This window comes from Vombatus ursinus, unplaced genomic scaffold, assembly GCF_900497805.2.
Source record: "Vombatus ursinus unplaced genomic scaffold, bare-nosed wombat genome assembly UNPS02014900.1, whole genome shotgun sequence".
Classification (NCBI taxonomy): Eukaryota; Metazoa; Chordata; class Mammalia; order Diprotodontia; family Vombatidae; genus Vombatus; species Vombatus ursinus.
This window is the reverse complement of record NW_020954678.1, coordinates 1368572-1386993: the sequence shown is the minus strand read 5'-3', so window position 1 is coordinate 1386993 and position 18422 is coordinate 1368572. Positions and strand designations below refer to the sequence as shown.

Sequence of the window (18422 nt, the reverse complement as noted above, 5' to 3'; positions counted from 1 at the left end):
GTGCAGCTGTTTTCAGAGATACATCTAGAGACCTGTAAATTTTCAGTTCTTCCAACGTGCTATGATCAAGGGTGAGGTGTTTACTCCTTTCCTGGCCTGTGCTCTGGTCTATGAGCACTCTTTTCTGTCTTGGAACTGTGAGGAGGGTTTCCTCTTCACAGCCACTACAAGCTCCGCCACGCCAGCGTTCTTCCTCGCCCCAGGACTGCCACCCAGAACTGTGACCCAGATCCAAGCACGGGCAAAGGAAGAGAATCCTACACCAGCAGAGAAATCCCTGCAATCCCCCTCTGATCAGCCACTCGATTCCCCCTCAGTCTGTGGGCCGGAAGCTTAGGAGGCAGCCGCTGCCCCATCCAAGCTAGGGGACTGGAGCTGAGACCACCGGCTTCTCTCTCTCCCAGCTGACACAGACTTTTCCCACTGATCTTCCAAGTTGTCTTTGGCATTTGTGGGTTGAGAAGTCTGGAAACTGCCGCAGCTCACCGCGATTCAGACCTTTGAGGCCTGCTCCAGGTTCGCTTTGGCCTGCACGCCCATGCTGAACTAAGCTTCTCTCCCAGCCCACTGTGATACACCTTTCTGATCAACCATCCAGGCTGTCTTGGGCTGGAAATTTGTTTCACTCTGTCTTTTTGTGGGTTCTGCTGCTTTAGAATTTGTTTAGAGTCATTTTTTATAGGTATTCGGAGGGGTTTGGGGGAGAGCTCAAGCAAGTCACTGCTTTTGCTCCGCCATCTTTCAAGAAAGCATTTCTGATAAGAAAAGCCATACAGAACTTTTTCCTTTAATCCGGTTTTTGTCATCTATGTGAAATGTACTTAAAAACTAAAGTTAGGAAATCTGAAAGGCAATTACTTCTGTGTAGTTAAGGATATTAAGTATCTGCTGTGTGTCAAGGATCCGTGCTAAACTCTGGGGATTACAAAGAAAGACAAAAGCAGTCCTTACCCTCCAGGAGGTCAGAATCTAAAGGGGGTGACAGCGTGCAAACAACTCTGAGCAAACAGGTTATAGGCCAGATAAATTAGAGATAGTCGGCAGAGGGAAGGGGTTAGTATAAGGGGGCTCAGGATTTTGGCTAGGACCTGAAGGAAGCCGAGAGGTAGAGATGAGGGGAGAGAGTGTTCCAGGTGTAGGTCTTGTGAGAAGAACAGCAGGGAAGCCAACATCACTGGATCACAGTGTATATGGAGAGGAAAAATAAAGTGTGAAAGACTGGAAAGGTAAGAAAAGAGCAGGTTTTAAAGGACTTTGAAACAGGCTTTCATCTGTGATCCTTGAGGTGATAAGGAGTCACTGGAGTTTTCTGAATATGTGACGTGTGGTCAGAGCTGTATTTTAAGATCATTTTGGTAGCTGAGTGGAAGATGGACAGGAGTGGGGAGAGACTTGGCAAGCAGACCCATCAGTGACTATTGCAGTAGTATAAGCATAAATCAGTGAGGGCCTCCTGCGGTGAGGAGAGGAGGGGGCGCACACCAGATTGTTGTGAAGGTCAAGTTGACAGGCCCTCACAACAGCTTGAACATAGGGAGTGAGAATGAGGAGCTGAGGACAGCACAGCCTTGCTTGTAAACCCTGGGAAGATGGTGGCGCCCTTGGAAACTGAGAGGGTTGAGGAGGAAAGATGGTGAATTCATTTGGCCTTGCAGAATTTAAGATGTCTGTGGTGCAATTCTGGAAGTTAGGAGAAGGGTGAAGCCTGGACAAGTAATTCTGAGAATCATCAACAAAGTATGTATAATAAAGATGTTAGCGATGGAAGAAAACCCTATATGTGGTGCTGGTACTTGGAAACCAGAGGAAGTGGGCTCTGGATTATGATTGAGGTCATAGAAAGTTTCCTTGTAGGACCAGGAAGTGCTGGTGTAATACATGCCTGGTTTTGCCTGCCCTTTTTGGTTTTCCCCCAGTGTTCATTAGAGTGTACTTGGTTTGGAGGCAGGGTGGCCATTGTTGCATGGCCTGCCTTGAACCTGTTGTCATGTTTATTTATAAATGTAGTCATGTGTTCAGTGCTAGAGGCAGTGGGGATGACCTGGGGAAACGTCATCCAATGGGTGAAAAGAAGCCTGCTCAAAGGGAAGGGAACAAAAAGTTTATCTGAATTGTTGAGCCGAGTTTCCAGAAGAGCTCCTAGAAAGAATCTGGCTCGGAGCATCTCTTGGTATTTGACCAAGCTCTGTCTTCTCCCAGGTATGTGCTGAGGCGGATTCTGCGGCGGGCAGTTCGATACTCCCATGAGAAACTCAACGCCAGAAGGGGTTTCTTTGCTACGCTGGTGGATGTGGTTGTCCAGTCACTGGTATGTCCGTTCTCCTAAAGCAAGTGCTCTGAGTGGGGCCATGGTGGCCCACAGCCATCACAGGCTCATGGCTTCCCCAGATGCCACCTCCTTGTTTCCCCTACAATAGGGTGATGCTTTTCCTGAGCTAAAGAAAGACCCAGACATGGTGAAGGACATCATTAATGAAGAAGAGGGACAGTTTCTGAAAACCTTGAGTAGGGGAAGGCGCATCCTGGACAGGAAGATACAGACTCTGGGAGAGTGCAAGACCATCCCAGGTAAGGACCCATTTTCTTCCCTTTCTTATCCAATCCTCACTTTCAGACCAGTGACCATGGGCTGCCATGGCCACCAAGAGCCCAGTCTCAGCTTGGCTAAAGTCCTCACTGGGTAAGGGGGAAAAATTCCAGAGAATTCAGTCGATGGTGACCCCACTCAGACAGCCAGCTCCTTACATGCCAGTCCCTTCCTTCCCTTTTATCACTTCCCCCATCTCATCAGCTCTTCCTGGTGTGATGTCCACATTCTGTGTTGTGCCCACGTTCCTCACAGGCGACACAGCGTGGCTACTCTATGATACATATGGTTTTCCGGTGGATCTCACTGGACTGATCGCTGAGGAGAAGGGCCTGGCTGTGGATATGGAGGGCTTTGAGGAGGAGAGGAAACTGGCCCAGGTAGGGAATTGCCTGCTCTACCCGGGCTTCCTGAGGGGGAGTTTTGGCCAGTTTAAAGTTGTCCAGCTGACCGCTGCTTCTTATTGTCGTTGCTAGCTGAAGTCCCAGGGCAAGGGAGCTGAAGGGGAAGATCGCATCATGCTGGACATTTATGCCATTGAAGAGCTTCGAGTCAAGGGTCTTGAGGTCACAGATGACTCACTGAAGTATAATTACCAGTCAGACTCCAGCGGCACTTACGGTAAGGTGCTGTGTTTATGCCCCCTCTCTCCTTTGCCTTCATCTGCTGGTTTTTGGAGTGCTCTGACTTCACTGGACCCCATTTCTTTGTTTCTTGTGTGGCAGGATTAGGGCTGCATCTGCTAGAACCAGCAGGGGTGCTCTGGTTTTATCCTTTAGTACACACTTGGCTGTTAATCCTAACAGTTAGAATAATGGGCAGAACCTGAAAAGACTGTAGATGGTAGTGAGAGCCACTGTGCTCATGTATACTTTTTGGGGTTTTAAAACAATTCTTGCGTCTCACATTGTATCAGTGCCCCGAGGCTTAGAATTCTGATTGAAGAAATCTGAAAACCTGTAGCCACTCTCCATCATTTTACAAAAGGGAAAACCGACCTAAAAAGGGGAGGTGGCTTGCCCGAGGTGACCTGGCTGGCTGATGGCAGAGCTCTGGCTCCCAGCGCCCTTTCTGTGCCGTGTCTGCCCACCTGGTGCTTAGAGATGGCGGGCACTGTCATGGAGCCCAGGGACTCCTGCTGAAACGGAGAGGTGGCCAAGTTACTGACCTTCCCTTCCTGTTCTGCAGAGTTTGAGAATCCAGTGGCCACGGTGAAGGCCCTGCGCAGGGACAAGACGTTTGTGGATGAAGTATCCACTGGCCAAGAGTGCGGCGTGGTGCTCGACAAGACCTGTTTCTATGCTGAGCAAGGAGGGCAGATCTATGATGAGGGCTTCCTGGTGAAGGAGGATGACAGCAGTGAGGATGTAAGTGTGACTCCATCCCGTTAGACCTCTGAGAGGCCAGCGCTGTCCTGCTGCAGCCAGCAAGCGAGGCAGATGTCTGGGGCGGTGGAAGTGAGGGTGCTGACGGGCTGGGGCAGAGGCCAAAGTCTGGACACAAGAGCACACTATCCCTGTGCTGCTGTCCCAAGGTCCCACACACGTTGGGAGGAAACTGATTCATGCCTCGATTCTAATGCATTCCCCTTTCCACTTCCGACGATTGATTATGGATGCCAGTTGATCAGTTATTGGTTTGTTTTGTTAAAACCTACTGTTACTCCTTTTAGAAAACCGAGTTCACAGTCAAAGACGTTCAGATTCGAGGGGGATACGTGCTGCACATAGGAACGGTCTATGGGAGCCTGAGAGTCGGGGATCGCGTCCGGCTCTTCATTGATGAGGTCGGTTGGTTTTCATGTCACCTCCGTTTCCTCCTGTATCCATCTCTCAGCTCCCTCTCTAAGAGTCATCCCTCACAATAAAAAGAGGACCGAGAAAGGGTTCCGGACGACCAGCCAAGGTATTAAAACAGTGGGCCCTGTGTGCGGTGGTCCCCCACCCCCACCAGAAACCAAGGGAAGGTGGCTTCTGTCTTTGCTTTGGAGACACATTGGTCATACAGTTTTGCTGCATTCAGTTCGGTATTTTTGTTGTCGTTAATTGTGGTTCTTTGGCCCCCGTGAATGTCGTTTTCTGTTCTCTCTTCACTGTAGTCATCATGTTTCTCGCCTCTTAAAGGGGCAGACTAGGCCATTGCATTGGTGGACCAGTTCATTTAGCCTTTCCCCAGCAGCGAGCATTTTGTTTTTTCTCTGGTTCTTTGAGCACAAAAAGTGCTGCTAGCAATGTTTTTGTGTATATGAGGTCTTTCTTGTTATGGGCCACGCCCTTGGGTTCTGTGTCCAGCAGTGGAGTCGTTCAGTCGTGGGGGGTGGGCGTTTTAGCCATTTTACTTGTATAATTTCAAATTGTTTTCCAGAATGGTTGGACACCCCCACTGTCACTGTGTTAGTGCAGCAGTCACCTTCTAAATTGGCTCTCTACTCTAAGTCCAGTCCTTCCCACAGCTGCCAAAGGGATTTTCCTAAAGCATCAACCTGTGCCACCTCACTTTCACTCAGGAAATGACATCCTCCTCACTTTGGCACCCAGAGCTCTTTACCCCCGACCCTTTCCTATCCTTCTACTTTGTAATGCTTTACTCCCCTCCACCAGCTCTGGAGGAGAGCTCTGTGCCCCTCACACCTCATGCTCCCTTGTCCATCTCCCACCTCTGCACTTTTGCACTGGCTGTACCCCAGGCTAAGACTCTTCCCTCTAAGCTCCAACCTGTTGCCTCCCTCAGCTCAGAGGCCATTGTCTGCATTGGGGCTTTGCCAGGCCCCCAGCTACTAGTGCCTCCTTTCCCAAGGCTTCCTTCTGTCTATTCTGTGTTTGTCTTGTATATGCCAGCTTAGGTTAGGTGGTCTGCTGTTAGAATGAAAGGTCCTTGCAGGCAGCACTTGCCTTTTCTTTTCTGCACCCATAGCACCTAGCATGCTGCCAGGGAGAAGAGGGGCTCCTCCTCCATGCCAGGCGCTATACCTCACTTTACAAATACTGTCTTGTTTGATCCTCATAACATTCCCAAGAGGCAGGTGCTGTTATCCCTATCTGACAGGTGAGGAAACAGCATTCCACAGCTAGTGTCTGAGGCTGGATTTGAACTCCTGACTCCAGGCCCATTCCTCTATCCACTGTGCTACCAGTGAATTATTAAGTAGTTTATAAATGCTTATTGGTTAATTAATTGAAAGCCATTATAGTAGATATTGTTCATTGTAATTAATGAAATAATATGGAGGTTTACTAAGTCTCAACTCTTAATTATGTCCATACTGAGTTCATTTCAGTTTTTAGTGATGACTTCTTCCAGGGTGCACTTTTCTTAATCTCCCTTACCCCTGAGGAGCCCCAAGCTCCCACACTGAGTCAGCAGCGTACTGTAATTTCTGTGGCCTCTTTCCCACCAGCCCCGACGCAGACCTGTCATGAGCAACCATACCGCCACCCACATCCTGAACTTCGCCTTGCGCTCCGTGCTTGGGGAGGCCGACCAGAGGGGCTCCCTGGTAGCGCCAGACCGCCTCCGCTTTGATTTTACTGCCAAAGGCGCAATGTCCACCCAGCAGATTAAGGAGGTGGAAAAGATTGCGAATGGGATGATAAAGGCGGCCAAGGTTTGTGAGTTGGCTCCTGCACTTAAGCCCTTCAGGCCCCAACCTCCTGCACCTCCACTAACCTTTCCCTTGCCATCTCCTGGGCCTCAGTGGCTAATCAGGCCCCTGGCTCCCCAGTCTATCCTTAGAACTAGCCACCATTGCTCTCTGCAGCTCAGATAGCCTCTTTATTTAATCAGGAGGCCCACACAGGGAAAGCCAGTCTTGGAAATGGGTTTGGAAATTTAGAGCAGCCTGTCTTCCATCCCCTCCCTGCCTTCATGAACACTGTTGGACCCCCAAAGGACCTTTCACATTCTCATGCCCCCCTCTCTGCCTGCGTCTTCTCTCATAGCCTGTATACGCCCAGGATTGCCCCCTGGCAGCAGCCAAAGCCATCCAAGGGCTACGGGCTGTTTTTGATGAAACCTATCCCGACCCAGTGCGTGTTGTCTCCATTGGCTTCTCCGTGGCCAAGCTGCTGGAAGACCCTTCAGGCCCCGCTGGCTCTCTCTCTTCAGTGGAGTTCTGTGGGGGAACGTGAGTGACGAACGGGGATCAACTGCTATTGACTGGTGGTGTTTCAGGGTCTTCTGGGGGAGGTGCACGGCTTCCTAGAAGAGTTTGAAATTCGTTATCTAGTCACTTGAATAGGCCTGTCCTCTAGGCTGATGCTGGCGACGCGGCTAGCTGTGTATTCAGAGGGGCCAGAGGTAGTAGGTAGTACTTACAGAGTCCTTGATATTTTTCCCTGGCCTCCAGCTAATCCCCCTTGGAAAGCTCCGCCTGCCTCTGGGGGTTCTGAACCCCCAAATGAGACCCCATTTACACTGTGGAACCAGCTCATCGGTTCTACTAACCAAGGCCCCGATGTCCCAGCTGTTTCAGTTTTAGGAAGACCCTATTAGTAAAGGAAACTCAGAGTACAGGCCATTCCAAAGACTGAGCTACATTATGAAGTGACGAAAGAGACCACTAAGAATTGGGGGAGGTAGGAAGTAGGGGTGGGGGAATGTAGAATACCTGGGGATTCCTAGAAATCTCCCTACAAGCAAGCCCCCTACAAAGTACATTCCTCTAAAAAGTTCAACAAAATGACAGCATAAAAGTACCAAAGGAGGCCTAATAGTTTCTATATGTATTATGAATAATTGTTAATTAGGTTCATATTACTTATAAAGTAATAGTCTTATTGGGCAGCTAGGTGGTACCATAGTGCATAGAGCACTGGACCTGGAGTCAGAAAGACCCGAGTTCAGATCTGTCCTCAGACACTAACTGACTGTATGACCTTGGACAAGTCACTTAACCCTGTTTGCCTCAGTTTCGTCATCTATAAAATCAGCTGGAGAAGGAAAAGGCAAACCACTCTAGTACCAAAAAAAACCCAAATGGGCTCAAAAAGAGTCAAACACAACTAAAAAAAATGACTGAGCATCAACCGTAGTCTTACTACCTACTTACAGCACAGTAAGGGTCATTACATTCATATACCAAAGTTCAGCTATTCCCCATTCATTGAGGATATGTTTTATTTTCCACTTTTTGTTACCAAAAATAATATTGCTATGAATATTTCTGTACGTAGTCTTTTCTTGCTGTAATTTTCTACATTGGGGTATAATCCCATGGTTGAGTTTCTGGGCCGAAGGGTATGAATGGGTTTTCTTGCAGAATTCTAAATTGTTTTCCCAGAGCAGTTGAACCAGTTCACAACCCTGCCAATAGTGGACTGTGCTTATTATCCCAAAGTCCTTTAACATTAAATTTTCCTGTCTCTGGTAATTTAATGGGTAGGAGGCGATACCTCCGGCTTGTTTTCATTTATATATCCCTGATTACATGGGGAGTCCTTTCCTCCATTCACAACATCGAGGCTCAGGGAGGTCTGACCATAGCCCAGATCTTCCTGGGATTTCCCTTCTAGGGAGTTTTATAGCCTCTGTCCTTTAGAGACACTAAAACTCCCCACCCCAGCAGGACCACTGGCCCCTTCCTCCCCTCCCCGGGGCGGGAGTGTTAGGATGCTTCTCTCCTGGGTGATAAGCTGCTTATATATTCAAGGCGTTCTTAATAGAGAAGAGTGCAGTGAGTGCAGAGTTCTGCCTGTGTTTGTATCTTCTCAAGAGCTAGTGCAGTGCATTGCCTGTGGGAGGCATTTAAATGTTTATTAGCAAAGGCTTGGAGGGGCTTGGATTTGGAAGATCTGGGGTTGGATCTGAGTTCTGCCACATACTAGTTGCCCTGATTGGGCCACAGTGTTTTCCATAAAGTAATGAGATAGGATGGAATTCCTTCTCATGTCCCTTTCAACTATGTAGAAAGCAGGAAACTAGAGACATCCACAGAGTAGGCCACAAAATGACCATCTTGAATCAGGCCAGAGAAGCTTTAGATAAACAAGTTGGAAGACGTAGAATTGGGGGTTCATGTGCAGAATTGCCAGCCTGTTCATCATCTCGAGGGCCTTTGCCCGTCCACAGCACTTGCAAACAACAGGCAGTCGACCAGCCCGTTACTTTACAGAGGAGGAAGGTGTATGCGGGCCTCCCAGGGGCGACAGCTTGCTGAGGTCACAGAGCCGGGAATCGGCCCCCAGGTCTAACTATTCTCCACCTGGTGCTTTCCCTGCCATTCCGTGCTGCCAGCTCTTCTCCTGCTTCCATTTTATTACCACTTAGCTAGCGTACACCTTTTTCAAATTGATTTCTTTTGGTGTTCAGTTAGCTTCGTTTTCAAATTTTTCACCCTCCCCATCCTGGTAACAGGAAAGTGGGGGTGGGGAACATAATCAGCATGTCAGCCCCAGCAGTGCCAAGAAGGCAGGGAAGAGCATTGTCTCCTGCCTTTGGGGCAGAGGGTGGTGGTTCTAAGTACACATTGTTCCATTTCTTTTTGATTGTTCTTACCGCTCACATTATATCGTTTTCTGAATCAGAGCCTGAGACTTTGCATGGCTGAATTCTTTGTCTTCATCATTCCTTAGGGCACAGTAATGATCCATTTCACTTGTGTTCCCCAGTTCATTGACCAGACATCTGCCTTGTTTCTAGTTCTTTGCTCTTCTAGAAAGTGCTGTCGTGATTACTTCGGTGTGTCGGGGCTTTTTTCTCTTTGACCCCTTGGGCTTTATGCCTGGCCGTGGGATCTTGGATCAGCGTGGAGCTGGGTCACTGGGCCTCCCCACGAGGCTGTCCTGGACACCTTGAGTGGGCAGAGCAGCTGTGTGTATGAAGCACTTCCTGTGTGACGGCCGAGGTGGGCTGGGAGGGGCACAGAGACACGACTGTGCGACTGTTGTCCATTCCTGGCTTTGGTTGCTTTTAGGCACTTGCAGAATTCAAGTCACGCCGGAGCTTTTGTGATTGTGAGTGAGGAAGCCATTGCCAAGGGCATCCGGAGGATTGTGGCAGTCACTGGCATTGAGGCTCAGAAGGTGAGCGTGAGGGGCCTGAGTCTGGCAGCTAGGGGGCATGGGACCCTGGGCCTGGAATCCTTCAGACCCGTGTTCAAATCCTGCCTCAGATGCCTCCTAGCTGTGTGACCCTGGACGGATCACTGAACTCTCTGCCTCAGTATCATCCATAAAATGGGCATAACAACACTGACCTTACAGGGTTGTTGTGACAACGATCAAATAAAATAATACAGGCAGAATTTTGAAAACCTAAAAGTTCTCTGAAATATCAGCTGCTATTAGTAATTTCAAGGACGGTTCAAAGGGCATTGTAGTTCTCAAGCTAATGGGGCCCCTCTGCATCTGAAGTGCTGTCTTTTCATTGAAGAGGTGACATGGCGACCTCTTCCTCTGGAGCAAGCTGTGTTGACCATGCGTTCCTGGCCCCATATACTGGTAGCCTCCCCACTGGTGTAGACTGTGGGTGATCATGTACAGTCATAACCTGAAGGCTTGGAAGGTGGGACTAGAGGTGGGAATTGTCTCTGTTGGATTCTGTAGCCTCCCTCCCTGAAGTCCCCCCTCACGCGTCCTAGGCACTCAGGAAAGCAGACAGCTTGAAGATGTCTTTGTCTGAGTTGGAAGCTAAAGTGAAGGCCCAGACAGCTCCGAACAAGGACGTCCAGAGGGAGATTTCTGACTTTGGTGAGGTACGGATCAACCTGTCCTCTCACTGAGTGGGCGTGGTCTGTTGGGGGTCCTCACCAGCTGCACATCTGACTAGCAGAGCTCTCTTGATGTCGGGGATGCTCCGATTCCCAGACTTCACAGGACTTTTCCTGTTGCATGCTTACCTTCACGTGGCAGCTCAACTCTACCAGCCTTTTTGTCTTTTTTTGCTTGCTTCTTTCTCCATGTAACTGACTCCTAATTGCAGGTAAATCAGTGCCTGTCTTGGGAATTCTCTGCTAGTTTCAGGATCAGTCGGTCTATTCCTTACTCCTGTCCTCCTCCTTGGAGGTATCGCAGTTGAATAAAACTTAGGGCTTGTGGGGGGTAAAGCCCTCCAATCCTGACTGCTCTCATTTCAGCTCCTGGCCACCACAGTTGTTCCCCAGTGGCAGAAGGACGAACTGAGAGAGAACCTCAAAGCACTGAAGAAGGTCATGGATGACCTCGACCGGGCCAGCAAAGCAGACATTCAGAAAAGGGTGAGCGGGAAGGCTCTGCTCCTGGGAGCCTGCTGTCCCACCTGACAGCACGCGCACGTCTGCTCTGCGGCTGCCTGAGGCTGGTCTTGTGTTTGATCTGCAGGTGCTGGAGAGAACCAGACAGCTCATCGAAAGTCAGCCCAACCAGCCTCTGGTCATCATGGAGATGGAGAGCGGCGCTTCAGCCAAGGTACTCCCTTGTATCTGGCTCCGTGGTTGGGGACGCCCAAGCTAGGAAGCTGTTACCGCAGGCTGTCCTCGTCCATGCGGGCGCGGAGGTTTCCGGTGTCCCTTCCCTTGTGGTTGTGCTGCTCTGCTGAGCTCCAGGACACATCCGCCCTTGGGTGGACGGGAGTCTGGACATCAGCCCTGAACTTTGCTCAGTTACCCTTCAGCTTGGGTGGCCAGAGACTTGTCATCTGAGAGCCTGCTCTCTGGGACGAAAGGAGCAGCCGCCCAGGGCTGAGAGGAGAAACTGTGTCAGAGACAGATCGTTGTTTCATTAACAGATTCATTTTTTAGCCTTCAACAGGCACTGTCTTCATTGTGCTAGGTGTGCCCCAGATGAGCTACAGTCTAGTAAATTGTAGCAAATCCCTCGAGTGCCCGCCTTGTGCGAGTACAGTAGGCGTATGCAATGGTGTTCGCAGAGAATGCCAAGGACGGGGTCACCCTGAAAGAGCCAGAGCCCATGAGGCCCCCGCGTCCCGACTGGGGGGCGGTGGGAGAGCATTGCCGGTTCCCCCGGGGCCTTCCCTAGAACTCCTAGTGGGAAGTGGCTGCCCTGGGCCCCTCGCCTCCCTGCCACCTGAGCTGCCATTGTCCCTGCAGGCCCTGAATGAAGCTCTGAAGCTTTTCAAGACGCATTCCCCGGAGACCTCTGCTATGCTCTTCACGGTGGATAATGAAGCTAACAAGATCATTTGCTTATGCCAAGTCCCTCAGGTGTGTAGTTGGTCTTTCCCAGGCCCTGCCAGAAGTGCCCCATGTTCATCCCTCTCCCCTGGGGCAGATGAGAGCCCGTTTGTGTGACTGAGGCCCAGCTAGCCCTTGCATCCTGACTTTGATTCCCATCCTGGTCTGCGGTGGACAGTGGTGGGAGGATGTCTCTTGGGGCAGGTGTCATGCCAAGGCCATGGGCTCTTCATCCTGCCATGTTAGCTCAGCATCTCCATTCCTGCAGGACGGCATCCGAGTCCCCTTTTTTTCTTCCAGAACGCAGCCAACAGGGGCCTGAAGGCCAGTGAGTGGGTGCAGCAGGTGTCAGGATTGATGGATGGCAAGGGTGGTGGCAAAGATGTGTCGGCACAGGCCACAGGCAAGAACGTGGGCTGCCTGCAGGAGGCCCTGAGGCTCGCCACGTCCTTTGCTCACCTTCAGCTGGGAGACCTGAAGAACTGAGGGCAAACTGTTCCTGCCTCAGTCGGTCGCCACGTCCACCAACAGGTGTCTCGCTTCACCACAGCGAGCGGCATTGGAACGCTTCAGACTTCATCTTACATAATCCTTTCCATCTCAACCATGCACCCTAACAATAACTATAGCATAATCCATGAGCCACCAGTCTCTGCCTCAGGGCTGAACTCCCTTGGGCCCTGGAAGCACTACTTCTACCTGGGAGCCTGGGCTATGCTGCTGCTATCCTGACCTCCCCCAGACTGCTGTCACACACAACTCACACCCCTGAGTGTCCGTCCTAGCAGACCCATCCCTCTGGGAGCAGACGTGGAAAGGGCTGTATCAGAATTAAAGAACCACATGGGATGAAAGTGGATGTCTTGTGGTCGTGGTCTGAAGCCGGCCTTTCAGAACATGCTTCCTCTCAGGGTCTAGTTGAAGGGACTGGGTATGAGCCCAGAGCCATTCGGTTGTCCCGGGAAACTTTGTGGAGAAAAAGATGGGGAGGTGCATGTGGGAAGCTCCGGGTTGGGGGGGACTTTATTAAAATGGCCCTAGTCCAAAGCCTGTTCCCTAAGCTACTGTCCCCAGGCCTGCTTCTCTCTCTGGGCTCCTTCTCTAGGCTGGGAAAGGAAGGAACTTGAACCAAACCCTGTGAACCCCAGCAGAGGGGATGGGAGTGGTCTCTCCATGGTCAGGGTGGGATAGGGCCTCAGTGGCACCAGACCTTCTTTAAAGGCTCATTGGCCGAGGGATCCCTGGCATGCACTGTGAAAGGGAGAGTGAGCCTCAGAGGCAGGAAGGATATCCTTCTCTGGCACCTGCTGGGTGACCCTGGGCAAGTCACTGACCCACCTCAGCCCCACAGAGCAGCTCAGTAAGATAATGAACTTTGAGCCGGTGCTGCTGTCTGATCTATACTGGTAGAGGAAATGTCCTCTCTGGGAAGTCCTTGGACCAATGAAGGCACACGTCGAGGTCCTGCCTGGAATTGGTGCGAGCACTGTGTTCTCTTAAGAGATCAAGCCCCCTGGGTAAGGCCCAGGTGGCCTGGGCAACCTGAGAGTACTTCCCAACCAAAAAATGGGGCTCTGTTGACCTTCCAAGATGCACGTCCTAAGTACTGGACAGCCTCAGACTGGGCCATCCATACCTGAACTCACTAGAGAATATGACCACCTGCATACTTGGCTCAAGTCAATCGGGAAGAGAAGGAACAGCTGAGCTTCCTGAAGAAGAAAGAAGCCATTGTTGGCTCAGATGAGCCTGGTCTCTACCTGAAACTGGCCAGTAGGGAGGGGCCGTGATGTTGAGCAAACTAGCAGCACCTGATTGAAACCAGGCTCGTCACAACCTTCACTGACCGAAGATGCTTCCAGGGGACACAACGTGTTCAAGAAAGGGGATCTGAGGACACATGGGAGCCAGGCTGAAGCCTGCATGAGAGCTGTAAGAGAGGAGGAGGGCATGAGTTACATGCCCCTGAACGAAGAGCTCAGCTCTCAGGGAGGGGAGATGGCCAGTCTGTCTAGGAGTAGCCTGTGTGACAGGGTCATTTTCAAAATGAGGTCAGAAAGTTCACGGAATCCAGACCATCCCAGGACTGTGCCGGAGGAGTGCAGTGGGAAGATGGCTTTGTCCACTGCATGAAAGATTGGAGAGGGGAGAGAGAGATCAGAGACAAGGCGCGGGGAGGCAGACAGAAGCTTCTAGTCCAGGTGGACCAGGGTGATGAAGGGGAGAATGCAAAGGTGTTTGATAGAGGTAAAACCCACTAAACCAGGGGATGATGAGAGGGGAGGCAAGGCAGAGGAGACTCAAGGGTGGCCCCCCAAAGTAAGGAAGAGGGGTCCAGGTGGAAGATGTCGTCTCCATCTTAGTTTTATACCCCCAATCCACAGGATCGTCCTTCAAGCACACACAAGTTAACAAAACCATATGATACAGTGATTGCCAAGTGACAGCACATTTAACTTGCCATTCTTAGAGTACTTAGAGTACTGAAGTGAGTTTAATGTCAGTCACCTGGAACCAGCTTTGGTCACAAAAGTATTGGACGCAAATACCGCAGCTGTTTGGTGATGACTTCGTGTATTCACTAGTGGTGGCATGGTGCACGTTGGTCTTTGCTCTGTCTGGGCTCATACAGTCTTCCCAGGAAAATCAAGACTCCTTTCCCCACACTAGCTCCCAGGCTTGGCCAACATGAGCCAAAATTGTTCTGGAGACTTGCAGAGAGAGCTCATGGCCTTCAAAGTCACAGTGCCAAAGGGCAGCTAATGGTTATCTGCCCACGCTAAGCAACTCAATTTTTTAACCGAAAAAAAAATTACATCTTTTGTTTTTAATATTACCTTTTTTTTAATATTTTAATTAGACATCAATAAACAACATTTCAGTACATAACAACAGAGGCTTGCATGTGGAATTGAAGCTGTTAGGTCTTTAAAGCGTATACTAAATTTAATACAATATAGTAACAAAACTGCTTAATTGTTTTCCACTCCTGAACTCCTTTCCTTTTTTCATTACATTCACTAACCAACTCCCTATTCCCTAGGACCCCCTGAAACAGACTCTTCCTCATAGCAAAACACATCAGTACAAAGCATGCCTCACCCTGCAATCGACTCCATCACCTACCCATCTGCTGAAAGGAAAGGGTGGAACCCTGCTTCATCCTCATTCTTCTGAAGCCATGACCAGTCACTGCATTGCCCTGAGTTCTGACATCTTTCAAAGCTGTTTTCCTTTCCTTTATTTTGGTCAATGTAGAAATTGTTCCCATTTCTTCTCCCTTCACTCTACGTAACCCTATTTCTCCCCTTTGGTTGAGTCTAGGTTTTTTACAAAGGGGGAAAATGTTTGTAGATTATGCTGATGGAGCCAATAGATAGGGAAAGGCAGAGAATGAGAAAGAATCGCCAAAGGGCCTGATTCCTTGAGGAAATGGGATTAAGGGTCTGACTGCAGATGCAGCAGCAGTAGCTTCCTCAGCCTGAAGTGAAAAGGATGAGGGAAGATAGGGAAGGGTTGGGGAGCCTGGGCATCAGGAGGCACACGGCCTCTTGTGTTTTTTTGTTTTTGCCTGGGCGATGGGGTTAAGTGACTTGCCCAGGGTCGTTCAGCTAATGTCAAATGTCTTCGGCTGGATTTGAATTCGGGTCCTCCTGACTCCAGGACCAACATTCTAGCCACTGCGCCACCTAGCTGCCCCATGAATGGCCTCTTTTCACGGTCAAGTAGGTGGTGGATGTTCAGTGTCCTCTGCGAGCCTCTTGTCCTTTGCATGCTGGAATGTTTGGGGGTTTTTTAAGTAGTAAGGTCCTTTGCAGAGGTGCTAGAGGTCATGTTTCTATAATGCTTTTAAAGTTTGCAAATCACCATCCTGCAGCGTGTACTCTTGTGGGGAAACTGCAGCAGGATCCGTGTTTTAGGGAGAAAGCTTGAAATTCAGTGACAGTCCAGGAGAGGAGAGAGCAGCTGAGGGGATGGTAAGTGAATGAATGAGTGAATTAAGAAGCATTCTGCACCTGCTATGTGCAAGAAACTGGGCTGGTGTACAGTCCCTGCCTTCGAGAAGCTTATGCTCTTTCAAACAGCAAGCACTTATGAAGTGCTTTGTACGCCCCACAAGCTGCCGAGTGCTGGGAATACAGAGAGAAGAGCCACACAGCACCAGGCTCGAGGACCTCCCACACAGAGATGGGACGAGCTAACGTGGGATGGGAAGGCCCCAGCTAGGACTGACTCTGGAAGGAAACCAGGGACCCCACTGGTCACAGGGGAGACCAGTTTGTGGGGGGTGTCCGTGTGAGGGACAGACAGCAAGTGCACCAGCAAAGCCGGACCTCTCCAACATAGCAGGGGCCCTTGTTCCAGCGTCGCTGTCCTGGGCAGACACCATCATCCTGCCACTCTGTGACTTCTGGCTCACCGCACATACCACACACCAAAATGGGGCAAGCAGCACGGTGGGGGAGTCAAGCGTCCCACTTTCCTAGTCTCATTGATGCTAATAGCATTTAGTTAGTATTTTAAGATTTGCAAACCGCTTCACAAACATCTGATTAAATCCTCACAACTCATCATTCCCATTTGGCAGATGAGGAAACTGAGGTTAAGAAAGGTCAGATGAATTGCCCAGGATTGCACAGCTAGTGTTTCAAGACCAGATTTGGAGACTTCCCGTGAGGGCTCTATGAAGTGCCATCTCCTTCCTTGCCCATACACACATCACCTGCCTCCAGCCCCATCGCCCAGGGACCACCGCCATGGGTCACGCTCTCAAATCACTCTTTGCTTCATCTCTCCACTTCCCATCCATCGTTCACAAAACTGCCTAAAGCACAGGTCTGACTATAACCTTCCCCTGATCCATAAACCCCAGTGATCCTATTAGATGCTCTAAAATCTAGTATAAACCCCTGGGACACTGAATGCCCTTTACCAGCCTTTCCACCTTTTTATTGTTGTTGATTTTTTGCTAGGCAATGGGGTCAAGTGACTTGCCCAGGGTCACACAGCTAGTAAAGTGTCAAGTGTCTGAGACTGGATTTGAACTCAGGTCCTCCTGACTCCTTTCCGTCTTTTCACATACTTTGTAGCCCAAGTGGACCTCACTCCCCAGTGCACACGACACCCCACCTCCAATCTTACAAAACTCTTCCAGAATGAAGAATGGAGAACAACCACCATCGCCACCTCCAATGCACTCCTTCCTCACTGACTGAATCCCGAGTTCCCTTCAAAGCTCAGGATCAAAGACCACCTACAAGAAACTTTTCCTGTTCTCTGATGCCCTCCCCACGAGGGAAATCAGGACTGTGATCATCTCTGGGGGTGGCAATGGCGGTGGGGTGAAGTTGTAACTTAGAGTGGCCCACATCTAGTGCCAAAGGTGTGCAAAGTATTTAAAAGAGATGGTTGCATGTAGGTAATTGGGCTTGAGATTAATGAATGGGGGACTCAAGGTAGATATTAGGCTCTCTTTTAAAAAAAATTTTTTTTAGGTATACATTTTTTATGAATTTATTTTGATTGATCAATAATCACTTCCATATGCTTTTGAGTTTAAAATTTTTCTCCCCCTTCCTCCCCACCACCCTCTCCAAGACGGTGCACAATCTGATATCGGCTATACATTTACATTCATATTAAACATATTTTCACATTAGTGATGTAAGTCAAAATTAAAACCAGTATAGGCTCTTTCTTGAAGCCCCAAATTTGAAGGCTGGGGTGGAGCAGAAGACTGACCTTGGGACTAAACTTGAAAAAGAAAGCGAGACCTGGCTGCCGGTAGAATTGCAGGGTGCCCTGCGGCCTCCTCACATAGCCAAGAATATTATGCTTCTGCCCAAGGCGCATGGGGCAGATCTTTCTAGATCTGACTGTCTTGGCACAAGGGTAGAACAGGACACATACAAAGCAGTGAGGTCCTGGTGAGAGTGGAAGTGAAGAGCCTGACCTCTTAATGGTGACTAATGGAGTGTTGGAGTGCTGTCCTCCTAGGTGCATGCCCATGGGGCCCCAGCTGCAGCCCTCTGAGGTGCATGCCTGAGGGTGCCGCCCTAGACATACATTATCAACTGGTACCCCAGCGCTATCCTCAGAGGTACATGCATGCCCGTGGATGCGCAGGCTGTCTCCCTCCAAGGTGCATGCATGCACGCCCGCAGGTGCGCGGGCTGCCTCCCTCCAAGGTGCACGCAAGCCCGCGGGTACCGTCCTCCGCGGTGCACGTGGGTCGCCTTTGGGGCCCGGGGCGCCTGCGCGCTCCAGGCCCGCGGCAGCTCTCTCTCCCCCAGGCAGCAGGGGGCAGCAGCGGGCAGCAGCGCTCTCCCGCAGGCGGGCGGAAGCTGCCGGGGCTCCACGCAGGTCGCGAGCGGAAGCGGCCGGCGGCGTCGGACGCGGCGCCTGCGAGTCGCAGTCATGCCCGGGGACCACCGGCGCATCCGCGGGCCCGAGGAGTCGCAGCCGCCCTCGCTGTACGCGCTGCGGTCCGGGCCCGACGACGACGGCGACGACGATGACGGGGAGGGGCGGGCGGCGGGGCCCCGGGACCCCTCGCGGCTGCGGCCGGTGTACGCGCGCGCCGGCCTCCTGAGCCAGGCCAAGGGCTCGGCCTACCTGGAGGCCGGCCGCACCAAGGTGCTGTGCGCCGTGTCCGGGCCGCGGCCGGTGGAGGGCGAGCGCGCGGGCGCCGCGGCGGCGGCGGGCAGCGCGGGCGGCCGCCTGCTCTGC

The 18422-nt window shown here is 50.8% G+C and overlaps 2 protein-coding genes across 2 annotated transcripts in view; both read left to right on the top strand.

Moving 5' to 3' along the window:
• AARS (alanyl-tRNA synthetase) overlaps positions 1–12552 on the top strand; it is a 30554-nt gene extending 18002 nt beyond the window's left edge. The window contains exons 8-21 of the mRNA XM_027843242.1: positions 2200–2308; positions 2418–2568; positions 2843–2967; positions 3064–3208; positions 3776–3954; positions 4260–4373; positions 5985–6191; positions 6526–6710; positions 9498–9606; positions 10164–10277; positions 10659–10778; positions 10882–10968; positions 11610–11723; positions 11994–12552. Coding sequence (XP_027699043.1) covers positions 2200–2308; positions 2418–2568; positions 2843–2967; positions 3064–3208; positions 3776–3954; positions 4260–4373; positions 5985–6191; positions 6526–6710; positions 9498–9606; positions 10164–10277; positions 10659–10778; positions 10882–10968; positions 11610–11723; positions 11994–12179 — 1945 coding nt within the window. The 3' untranslated portion in view covers positions 12180–12552. The remainder of the gene's footprint in view (positions 1–2199; positions 2309–2417; positions 2569–2842; positions 2968–3063; positions 3209–3775; positions 3955–4259; positions 4374–5984; positions 6192–6525; positions 6711–9497; positions 9607–10163; positions 10278–10658; positions 10779–10881; positions 10969–11609; positions 11724–11993) is intronic.
• A 5548-nt stretch (positions 12553–18100) lies between these two features.
• EXOSC6 (exosome component 6) overlaps positions 18101–18422 on the top strand; it is a 1375-nt gene continuing 1053 nt past the window's right edge. The window contains exon 1 of the mRNA XM_027843263.1: positions 18101–18422. Coding sequence (XP_027699064.1) covers positions 18111–18422 — 312 coding nt within the window. The 5' untranslated portion in view covers positions 18101–18110.